General features: G+C 40.4%; 1 protein-coding gene across 1 annotated transcript in view; it reads right to left on the bottom strand.

Moving 5' to 3' along the window:
- LOC105467102 (SPARC (osteonectin), cwcv and kazal like domains proteoglycan 1) overlaps positions 1 to 12426 on the bottom strand; it is a 514664-nt gene that overhangs the window by 278662 nt on the left and 223576 nt on the right. The window contains exon 3 of the mRNA XM_011716483.2: positions 9561 to 9606. Coding sequence (XP_011714785.1) covers positions 9561 to 9606 — 46 coding nt within the window. The remainder of the gene's footprint in view (positions 1 to 9560; positions 9607 to 12426) is intronic.

Here is a 12426-nt window from a genome sequence, read left to right as displayed (position 1 = left end):
TGAGCTCTCTTCCCCCCAACATGAGGACACAAGAAGATGGCCATCCACAACCTGGAAGAGGGCCCTCACCAGCACCCAACTATGCTGGCACCCTCCTCTCCAACTTCTCGCCTCCAGAACTGTAAGAAATAAATTTCTACTGTTTGTAGGCCAGCTGGCCTATGGTATTAGAACAGAAGCCCCAAAGGACCAAAGCATGATCAGATTTCACTTCTGCAGCACTGAGCAATCAGCTATCAGAAAATATTTCTCCCCACCAGATGCTACCCCTCCTCTTTACCTCTAAACACCTGCCCATCTTCAGAAAGGACCCCAGGTCACCTCTTCTAGGATCCTTTTCCTAACCTTCAAACAGGAAGGACTAATCCCTGGCCTGAGCCCCAATTCTCCCAGCTTCTGTCAGGGCACCTCAAACACATCTTCTGAGTGACTTTATTTCATGTGTGTCTCTTGGCTCTGTAGACCACAAGCCCCCTGAGGAGAGCACTGTCACACTCCCCTCCACAGTCCTGCCTGTGACCAACACATACCTCCTAGGGGATCTGTGAGTTCTTGATTCAGTGATTAACTGATCAGTGAGGTCACATCCTGGTGGAATAGGCAGAGACATCAAAAACCGCTAAGATCCTTCCCAATATGAAACACCAGAAGAAGATAGCAGTACTCTATCTCCTGCCAAAGCTTCCTTGCCTTTCTCATGTTCATTATGAGATTGAATCAGGAGTTTTACCCCTCATGCCACATGTGTAATAAATGTCATAATTTCTATGTTACAGATAAGAAAACTGAGGCACCCACTTAGCTACATACAGCTATTAGAGGGAAAAGCTAGGAAATGAACCCATTCTCTGAGACTGCAAAGCCCCAGGGCCTTTCCACTATACCACATTGCCTTTCATCAGGCATGGTTTCTGGAGCAGAATGAACATTTAACAGGTTTCCAGCAGTTAATTGCTACATAGTACAATTAAGGAGTTTAACAAAACAAAACCCCCATCTCGGGCCTGAAAGGTATAGAGAACGCAGGTGATGCCTGCACGTTTTTCTCCAAGCAGCCATCACCTGATTGGGAAAATGCAATAATCCGTTCTACGTTCTCAAATGAGAAAAATTTAACAGCATTATTGATTGATTTTAAAATTCAGCTGACATTTTTTTCCCTATTGAGAATTTTCCCAAACCAAGGCTGGTTCATTAGGACTCAACAAATACAATATAATTAATTCAGGGACTGTTGTTCTAGCAGGTGGATTAACAGGAAGGTTTTTTTTCCCCTTTTATAAAACTAACACCACATTTTATGAGTTTGGGGAAAGGTAATAAACATGTCTTTAAAATGGATTCGTTCATGCTGAAAGAACCTCTTCAACACAGTATTAGAAAGCTGTAGTGCCCCATAATTGCAGGGAGAATTTTACCACCCTTCATCATTCACTACGATTCCTTCCGAAGGGCGGAACACAACCCAGAATGGCTTTTGCTCCTTGGTTCTAGGGGCACAGAGTCCTGAGAGCTCTTTATGAAGTCAAAGTGAAGCCAGAACACAAACTCATAGCCGACCCCAGCACCCAGTAAGGAAATGGAACCTACACAGTTCCTGGCAGAACTGACTGAGCAGGAAGAAACACTCTTTGTAGAGAATATACCACATACCCACTCCTTGGCCCTTTGAAAATATGATCTCTCCACAAATGGCCTACCAGACAGCTATGATTAGAGGCACTCTACAGATAAGAAAACAAAGGCTTATAAATCATTCTACTATAAAGACACATGCACACGTATGTTTATTGTGACACTGTTCACAGTAGCAAAGACATGGAACCAACCCAAATGCCCATCAATGATAGGACAAAGAAAATGTGGCACATGTACACCATGGAATACCATACAGCCATAAAAAGGATGAGCTCATGTCCTTTGCAGGGACACGGATGAAGCTGGAAACCATCATTCTCAGCAAACTAACACAGGAACAGAAAACCAAACACTGCATGTTCTCACTCATAAGTGGGAGTTGAACAATGAGAACATATGAACACAGGGAGGGGAACATCACACACTGGAGACTGTTGGGGGATGGGGAGCTAGGGGAAGGATAGCATTAGGAGAAATACCTAATGTAGATGACAGGCTGAAGGTTGCAGCAAACCACCATGGCACACGTTTACCTATGTAACAAACCTGCATGTTCTGCACATGTACCCCAGAACTTAAATTATAATAATAATAAAACACTGAAAAGAGATGAAAAATAAAGACACATGAAAGTAAAAAAAAGAAAAGAAAACAAAGGCTAGATAAGTCAAATTACTCAAATGTATACAGTAAGCTTATGGGAGAGGCAAGATTTGATTTCAGCGCTTTCAACTCTTGCTCTTTCCTCCACAACTCAGTGTCCCATAGGATTCTGCAGGAAGAAACTTCTTTGGCCCTTTTTGCTTTTTATTCTGAACCCTCTCCACCCCTGATGGTTAAAAGGCCCATTTAATTCCATTAGTTTTATTTTGGTTACAGTATATTCATAACTCGTTAGCTAAACTGTAACCTTTGAAATAAGAGCATCATGCTTCAAATTTTTCATTTTTCCTTTATGAGAAAACATATATAGAAAACTATTCTGCCTGAACTTAACTACCATAGCTCCCAAGGACTTCAGCAACTATCTCATCTACCCACTTTATTTCAGAGATGGGTGAACTAAAGTCCAGAAAGGACATGTGATTTGCCCAAAGTTGCATATTTTACCAGTGGCAGAGCCATGTCCCACCTCAGCCCTCCTCCTGGCATCCCACATTCTTCAGGCCAAGAAATTTGCATTTAAAAATACTAAGAAAAAGCAGCCTCAATAGCAAAACAGATGGAGTCAAGAGAAACATCCATCAGTGGGTGAATAATTTAATTAATTGTGATATATTAATACAATAGAATAATACAACATAAAAGAATTCATTATATCGACAACTATCAAAAAAGGTATCTCAAAAGCAATGTTAAGTGGAATAAACAGATTAGAGAGGGAAACATTAATTTCTACTGCAAAACATATAATGTAACATTGCCTGTATATATTTACATGACATAAAAACATGAGGACATGAACAGAAAAGCAAATTAATGATATGGTCACCTTTAGAGAAAAGAAAATGGGAAAGAAGGGGCACCCATGAGATTCAAATTTTGTAGCTGATGTTTTATTCTCTAAAATAAGCAAACAGGCAAAAGCAGACAAAGACAAAAGAGAAAACATTCAATTTCATCAAACATCAAGGCAGAGAGACTGGGTTAAAGTAGGAGCACACTAATATTTGAATTAATAGCTTTCTGTTTCTTCCCTAGAGTACTGAATTAGAATGTTTAAAAATCAATACTCCAAAAACATGTTTTAAAATAGAACTATCTTATTGTCACAATCAAGAAACAGAAGAAAAGATGGCAGTGGGAAGAGGCTAATTAGGCTGGAGCTGAGTGTGCACGTCTGGGGCAGAGAGTAGGTTAATGTGAATAAGATGAGTAGTTGCCGTTGGGGAAAGCATATTCCTAATTATGTGGAAAAGGCAGTGGTGAGAGGGAGAAACCAACCAGACCAAACATGAGGGAGCCAGGAGAAAAGTATTAAGATGTTTCCCACAAACGAGGCCAGCTGCCTCTGAAAATTCACAGCTCCAGGGATCAGATAAGGTGAACAAATTCTTTAAAAAACTGAAAAACTTTCAAGGCCCTATAAATGCTAATCAGAAGTTCTTTTGGGGTGAGGCTAAACTCCACATTAAGAAGAAAGCTATGGGGACTTAAGATTTCTATTAAGCCTATTATGTAAATTTTCAGATTAATCTAGAGAAGGAAAACTCCCCTTCTATAGAAGATTTTTAGAAATAAGCAATCTTGACTCCCCAGGCACCCTTTAAGACCTTGGCGAAACACAAATGCTGTGATAATCCACTGGGCTGCGGTTCCAGAAACAGCTGGAACATGAGAAGAACTCCCTCCTTTTGAGTTTTAGAATTTTTGCCTCAAAATAGTTCAGGGCTTTGGTCAGGATTTGAGTTTGTCCGGATCTTGGTATAATAGACTAGAAGTCAAAGGGCGAGGTCTTTCTTTTCTTCTATTCCGAGAACAGCATGAGTGAAAGGGGCCCCTGACTCTCTGAGTTTTATTTTTATCTGGAGATCAATTTCTACAAGTTCACATGCTGCTTTGAAGATCACCAGCAACATCTGAGGTTTATCTACAGCCAGTCTGCTCTGGAAGAATGATTAGTATTCACTCCAGAATAAAAAGCATCATCTTTAAAACCAATGTCTATACACTTTATCTAAAACGTTCATTTATTCCACTTTAAAGGAACCCACTTGTATCAGGAAAGTTCCATGCTAAATCTCTTCAGCCATTTGTCCTACAGTGGCTTGTCTCCTCAAGTGGAACTTCATAGCCAAATAAATTGGGGGGTTCTTTCCTAAGTGCACCGTGGCTCCAGCAGAGAACCTGTTAGTATTTCATCACTTTGAGACATCTTCATGCAATCAGAATTTTATTCTAAAGTAGTACAGTGGTTATATACATAAATTACCTTCCCAACCCTCCAGTGCACAAAAAATCCTTTTGTTCAACAGAAGTACTATAAAGAAGTTTCCATTTTCTTCTTCTAAAAGAACTAGTCAGGAAGCTTTGAAACATCTTGTTAGAATTCACTTCGCTGTATGTTCACCCCCTATTCAATGAATCCCCAAAGCATTACCTTTATTTTATTTTTACAACAGCTTTGTGGTTCAACAAATTCTATCTTTCATTCCCCTCCAGACCCTCATCAAGTCATCTCACTTAAAGGCAAAAGAGACAATCTTTGTGACAATACCTTTATTATTTGCATTGAAGGTAACTGTTACCAGCAAGTGTTGGTTGTACAGCATCAGGGAGCCTGGTCCACATACCAAACAGACTGCATAAGGCCAGGGCGTAGCAAAAAGCATCACCTCAACTAAAACTGACCTATGTCACCTGTATAAACACTTGACATATTAAGCATTTCCCTGTTACCCAGATCGACCCTCCTCACTTCCCTACCCCCAGTAGAACCTTGGATGGGTGTCTCTTAGGATTGATAACTGGGAGTGTCCCCCAAGAGAGGTCTTCCTTAGTGTCATCCCTATTACCCAGTTCAGTGTGTTTAAACATCAGGCATTTGGTAACTGCTTATAGAATGAAGGAAGGAATGAACACATTAAGAGCCTGAACCTCTTCAGCTCCAATAATGGGGATCTGAAGTGTACCAGTAGGATGACCCACCACTAGTTAAGACGAGTCACTGTGTAGCTCCGAGAGCTTCAGAGCATCACAACTTGGAAGGCCACCAGAGAGGAACAAAAGGAGAAGGGAATAAAACTAGAATGGAGTGGGAAGAAAGCCACTAGGAGAGGCTGCTAAATAGGAAGAGAATGAAAACAATCAATGACTTGCTGATCACTTGTCAAGCACTCCCTATATGCCAGGCATATTAATTCGCTTCATCTTCTCAGTGCTATCATTGAAAGTACTTATCATTATTGCCATTTCCAGGTAGGAAGGTTTAGAATCAGAAAAGTTAAGCTACTTGCCCAGGATCACACAGCTAGTAACTGACAGAGTCAAATTCTAAACTTGGAGAATCTGACTCCTAACCCTAGGACCCTAGACTGCACTTACCAAAGTGTATCATGCCAAATACATTACCTCCTCTGAGAATCCGATAGGTGTGTAGTGGAAAAAATTGAAAATATGGTCACAGGCAAATTTGGAAAATGATAGGTTAAATGGTCTTCTTTACTGAAAGATGCCTCAGAGTTTTTAAGTTGATAATGAGCACTGTGAATCTCCAAGAGATGAGGGTATATGTGTGTCCCTTATTTGACCATTAGTGGTTTTCCTGGGGAAGCATCTTGCTGACCCAGATCCCCACTGAGAAGCACTAACCTCATATGCAGTCCCGAGTTTGTCAGGAGCCGGTTAAGGGAAGGTGCTGGCAGGGCAAAGTGGCAGAGGCAACCAAAAGCTCTGGAATCACCCTAGAGCTCTGCAGCCTCAGTCAGCTCTCTGAAGGTCCATCCAGGGGCCTTCATTTCTCCTGACTACGCAAGATAAGAAATCCATTTGCATTGGCCCATGGCTCTCTCAAACTGTGCAGCCTGCCCAACTCTGTCTGCAGGGCGTCTGTCTTTGCGGACTTCACAAGGGAAATTTCTCACCTGAGTTAATCATTGCCGTCAATTCTGAACTCCCGTCCATCCTTTCTGTGAGGAGATTTGGCATTAAATCATTACAAGACAAAAGGATATGCTACTTATGCCACTTTACCCTAATCTCAGGAAGAATTCTTAGAAAAGTCTGAAGTTGATGGCCATTATACTCCACTGACAGAGCATTAATGATTCACTTAAAGATAAGTTAAAGACATCCTGAGTCTCATCATTGGAGAGCACCAGGTGAGATACTTTTCTTCTAACTACCTTAGAGTCAATTACATGATGATAGCACTTGCTCCATGAAGCCCTGTTGTTCAAAGTTTAGTAAATATCTTTAAGCAGAGAGAGCAATTATGGCTAAGTAACTATTTCTTGAATACTTTGAGTCTTCTAACTATTCACCACAACAACACGACAATCAGAAGCTGCATGGGCATTTCAGAGGTCAAGCTGGAGAGCTGAATTAATAAGGCTGACCACTGGTGACAGCCAGAGCCCAGGGCTCCAAGGCAGTGAATGATGCCATGAAGAAGTTACCCGAGTCTTAGAGGAGTGACATCATTTAGCAAGTATGTTTTGGGTTCCTAATTATAGCTGTTGAGTCACCAAACCAAATCCTCTAAAATACTGCCCTCATCATGTCACTCGCCTGCCCAAAGACTTTCTATGGCACCCCACTGCCAAGAAAACAAAGTTCAAACTTGGCAGATCGGTATGGAATGTCCCCTCAACCCATTTCAAATCCACCTTTCTGACTACACTATTACCAGAATTCCCTGTGCTGGGCCTTCCTTCCCCTCCTGTCCCTCTACATTCCAAGCCTATTCCACACCCACCTCCGTCATGAAGACCCTTCCATCCTCATCCTAAACCATATTTGTCATCTGAAATTCTGAAGACACACTTCAACAAGTCTATTTCTACAAACTAAAACTTTCCCCCAACCACAAATCCATTTTAACTATGTTTGATTCTTTTTTTCAGCTCAGGAGAGGAAATGACTCCTCTTTCGCTGTCATCTTCCGCTGGAGTTCAGTAATTCTCCTATTTTCTGAGAAGATGAAATGCTCTACATCTTCCATGCCTGTGGTTTATATTTCACCGAGTGGTGTCAGCACTGTTAGAGTAACCTCCCATTTTTATTGAGCCGCACACAATGTAATTGATGACATCTGCTGGGGCTGATATTTTAAGTGAAGGCTATTCTCGGCTCTGCCTGTGCTCCTCATGGTTCTGTATATAAATAGCCAACAGCAGCCACCCCTGAGGTACAAAGTGGGGCTACTCAGTTAAGGTCCTTGATTATATCCCATAAAGTCATAAGGTTTTCTGGGAGGGTTAATCTGAGCAGACCCAGTTTTCAAACCTGCAGAACTAGAAAAAGAGAACAGGATGGGGCTCTGCTGAATATAGCTGCCATCACTTCTAGGAGACAAAAATCCTTGTTTGGACTGTTTATATACTCAGGGTTAAAGACGGTGATTTTGTGGTTCTCAAAATTTCTGTGTTAACTCCCAAACCAAGGGAAGCTATCATTTATACCCCAAGTGGCAAATGACACCTACCTTGATGTATTCCTTCTCCAAAGTGCATTAGTAAAAGCAAAAATGTCTTCCCTCGGGAGTGTTTGCATTCATGTGCAAGCTTCAGCAAAGAGTAATTTTTACAGTTATTTAGGCAACATTTGATCCTTATAGCACAAGAACCTATTTCTAGTTCTTAGCTAAAAAGAATCAGTTCACAGCGACTGTCAGTTGAGTTACCTTTGCAAGCAAAAGCCTGGTAGGGTTGTTTGCAGAAGGGCTTGTTTATCAGGCACAGACAGGCAATTTCTTGCTCTTTAACTACAAATATTCTTCATAAAGTTTTATCCTATTAAAAAGTTTTAAAATTTTTGATCACTTTTAATAAAACATTTCTAAGCTAAATTACAAATGCCTTCATATGCTTTTGGGTGAATCATTGTGATGATTCAGTCATTGTTAGAATTGTAAAGGAGTAATTCTGTTACCACTCTAAAGCTGCTAAGACGTGTATAGTCCAGACAAAGCCTCTAAAGGAAGGTTTTGCTGGACACCTTGCCCTTTACATAAACACATACAGTTCTCCATTTGTAGATTCACATGCTTCCCTGAACACACCTGCATCACAGCCATTAACAGATCCCACCACAATTGTTGACTGATTTATTTCCCTACTCCCCACTCTGAGCTCCTGTAGGGTAGGCAACACACCATTTTTGCTCTATCCCTAGTACCTGGCTTGGTGCTTGTGCATACAGCGAAAGCTCAATAAATGTTTGAGAATGCAAGCATGCATGAATGAAAAAAATGTTACACTACTTCAAGGCATATGATAAACGTATATATGGAAATTTTAATACTAATTTTGCTTATGAGAAAACCAGAATCCAGAGGTAGTGACCCATTAAACTGACAAAGCAGAGGGCAGAAAGGAGCACCTTCCTCCACATTACATATCAATGCCTCCCTCGATTTCTTCATGTCAAGTTGACCATCATGATCACATCAAATACTCATGTTACAGAACTGAAGCTGATTCTCAGAAGCATGAACACTTTGAGATGTGGTAGGTAATACCATTTCATTGTGTTCTGGCATTAATTGCATATAAACATATGAAGTGCAATCTACCATCATTTTCAACAGCACCACACATGGAACAACAGGGGAAGGGATGTGATTCATGGCAGGTCCTCACGGTGTCTTAAATAACTCACAGGAGGACACTGTTAGTGATTCACAACAGCTATCATGAGAGACTGGTTTGCTGCTTGCTGGGGGGATGGGGGTGCAGAAAGCCTTCTGTGGGCCATGCTTAAACCCAAGCTGACACTGAAACAGGCTTCTATTTAGAAACCATGAAGAAGTTATTTAACAAATAAAATCGCAGTACCCTTGAAAGTCTCCCAGGATTAACCTTTTTCTAAAAAGAAAGTTTCATTTTTATGGTTCGTGTGAATTAGGGAAGCATCTCCAGGCACAGTCTGTTTCATGAATGAAAGCACTGCATTCGGCCCCACAGTTCACCATGTTAATATGATAATCAAATTTTACTTTTTTTTTTTTAAACAAAACCAATCAATGATTATACTGGTCAAGCCAATTAAAAGAAATTGTTTAAATCAGCCCTAGACATAACCTCAGACAAATAACCAATTTGATAAAATAATTTCTATCACCCCAGTCAATTCAGTCCCTGAAGTCAATAAAATAACACAGCTAGCTGGCCTTTGTGGGAACATTAACTCAGCATGCAAGGAAGGAAAAATGAAACCACATTTACCACAGACTATACAGCAAGAAGTATTGCATCCATTACCTTGGTCAAAGGGCTTGTTGGGATTCCAGTTTCTGAAATAATCATCCTATATAAGGAAAAAATAGAAAACAAAGGTTAGAGTTCAAAAAGCTTCTCACATAACTGCATAAAAACCTGCCTTCCTTTTCACCTCCCAAAACACAAAGGAAAACACTGAAAGCTTAGAAATTTTTCCCAAAACATGCATTAATGTGTAATAAAAAATATCAATTTCCTTTTCAAATTCCTGTCTTTCAAACTGTGTGTATTAAATACTGGGAACAGTAAAAACATTTCAGCCCAGTATGGAAACAGCGCTGCTCTTCTTAGTTTGACATATAAACCCAGACACCTTCTAAGTGCAAGGTATATTTGCTATCAATTATACTATAGGTGATGCCTTGCTGCTCTCAGTTATGATTAAGCCTTTGTGTTTGTAACAGCTGATAATTCAACTGTCAACATTTCTTTTACATAGAGACATGCATCTTGTGGTGCACAGTTCCAGTTTTTCAATACTCACAAAACCTAAAAAGGGACGGCCTTCCAAATGTTAGAATTAACCAAAGGCGTACATTTAGCTTAATACCATTTGTTCTGGTTATAGAAAGATGAAAAAACAAAGGCTGGCCAATCTGGTCTCTTCATAACCATGTCTTTCTTGCATTTGGTTTGCATCAATTTATGCTCTGAGGCTAGGCAATTCATTACTTTAAAATTGCAAGGATCTCAGTCCCTCAATTCTTCATAGCTATGTTAACTTCTTCCTCACTCCTAATAACCCTTTCCTTGCTAACAGCCACCGTGTACTCCCTTTATTCTCCCTGTCAGCACCCTTTGACCCCACTGTTTCCCAGCACACCCACTGTATCAGCAAAACTGAACAGCTTGCAAGTTGAAGAGGTGTCACCCATGCGCATTATCCCCATATCATCTTTAAGGATTTGTCCCTTCGTAGTTAATACTCAATTGCTATATGTGTTTTTGGCAGGCAGTCTGCACGCTGCAGTTTCAGAAAGCTGTCCAAAATGAAGCCTCAGTATCTCTTCTGGAAAAGCTAATTTACATCAAAGTGCACAATTAGTTTAAATTATTGTCCATGCTGTGTTCTGATGCAGTTTATCTCTGACATGATCTCCTGTGAATTTTATCAGCCTCAGTGTCATTCAATTATATAGCTTTATAATATCCTTGTTGAGTTCACCTAAGCCCTTAAATAGATTTTAGGAAACTAGATTTAGAGTAAAATCAGAACATATTGTTTCTTGGCCAGTGATTCCATCTTCCAAAGCATTAAGAAATAAACAGCTTCCTCTGGATCCAGAGGATTCAGCACTAAATTATTTTTAGTTTCAAAGAATTGCCCACTTTGCTCTGGCTTTAATTTTATAGAATAACTAGCCTTCTCACCCATCTGGTTAGGGAGTCTTTGAGCTCTTTACCATGAAATATCACTGAGAAAATTTAAAACAATCTCTGCAATATCTTTCCCCATTTATAATTTTAAATACAATCCCGAACTTCTGGAATTGTGCTGTCAGAAATTTGGCAGCCACTGTTAAATGATTTTAAGTTAAAGGTTGGATGGTAGATAGGAAATTTAGTACCCAATTTCTAGGTTTGATGACCAAAGTGTTCTTAGCCTTAGACAACCATGTTACCAACATTTTCTGCTATTCTCAAGGGCAAGAGAAGAGATAACCCAAGATGAACTCATTCTCACCAGTGGAGAAAAAAAGGATCAAACCGTTCATCCTTCCAACTGTGGTTTATCAATCCTCTCTCCACATACAGAGGATGGCATCATATCTAATGGCAATGTGGAATCTTGTGAAATATTTTCTACTTGAACATGGTGTTCTAATAGATAAAGCCCTTGGAAGCTTAGGCTGTGTGTCCAATAGGGAAGGGCTGAAACGAAAGACAAGTTCCTTTAACTTTAATTTCACAAGCCACATTCTCTTTGATGTCAAAGAAAGGTTTGAGCAAGTCTCAAGAACTGGATATTCCCTAATGATTTCAACATACTTTATAACATGGATGGAATTTGAAGCACTCTTCTGGACCTTGCCACTTTTTCAGGTTAACTATAATTACCATTTTTACGTATTTCTTGGGGGAAATCACAGTTTTAAGTATAAGGCCTCCAAAAGTAGCTATCTGCATTAGAATATTTAAAACCCATTGCAAATGTAACAATACTGCCTAATTGCTGCCAAAATGTGAAAGTATACCTTGAGTGAAAACTCATTATGCAAAATGAGTCCTTCAAACAACCCCTTGCCCAGCCAGGCCAAGCAGGGAAGAAAAATGATTCTCTGCATCTGATTACTTTTGCCCTGCCTCAGGAAAGTGGATTGCCAAAGCAAAAACCAATGAGCCAGAGCTGATAAAACCTTGGGTGTCACTGCTTTGGCTGCAGCTGAGAGAGGAAACCTCAAATCAGGGGCCAAGATCATGAACACATGTGAAGGACTCTAGGCACCAGAGCCCACTTCAGGGATGGTCACTGAGCATGGGGGAGGGGTCTCTTAGCAGCCACTGCTGCAGTCTGTGTCAGGGAATAAGTGCTGCAGCATCCGTGATCACTCTTGCACACTGTCCTAGCTAGGTTCAAGGGCTTCCACACACGGTGAGTACAAGCAGGCTGGGCTATATCGATTAAGTCACTCTGCATCTGAGAAAATTCTGGTAAGGCACAGTCCAAACTCAAGTGGAGAAAGTCAAAGATAAAAGACAAAAAAGAAAAGAATGGCTCTTCTAGAGCTTCACCTCCTGATAATTTGTTCATCCCTGAGATCCACTTAACGATTAGGGTGCTCAAAGGACATCAGGATAGCTGTCAGTGGTCCTGAACCAATACCCCACCAATACCAAGGCTGGGCAT

Source organism: Macaca nemestrina, chromosome 6 (assembly GCF_043159975.1).
Source record: "Macaca nemestrina isolate mMacNem1 chromosome 6, mMacNem.hap1, whole genome shotgun sequence".
Classification (NCBI taxonomy): domain Eukaryota; kingdom Metazoa; phylum Chordata; class Mammalia; order Primates; family Cercopithecidae; genus Macaca; species Macaca nemestrina.
Note: the sequence above shows the minus strand (reverse complement) of the source record. Positions and strands in the feature narration are given on the sequence as shown.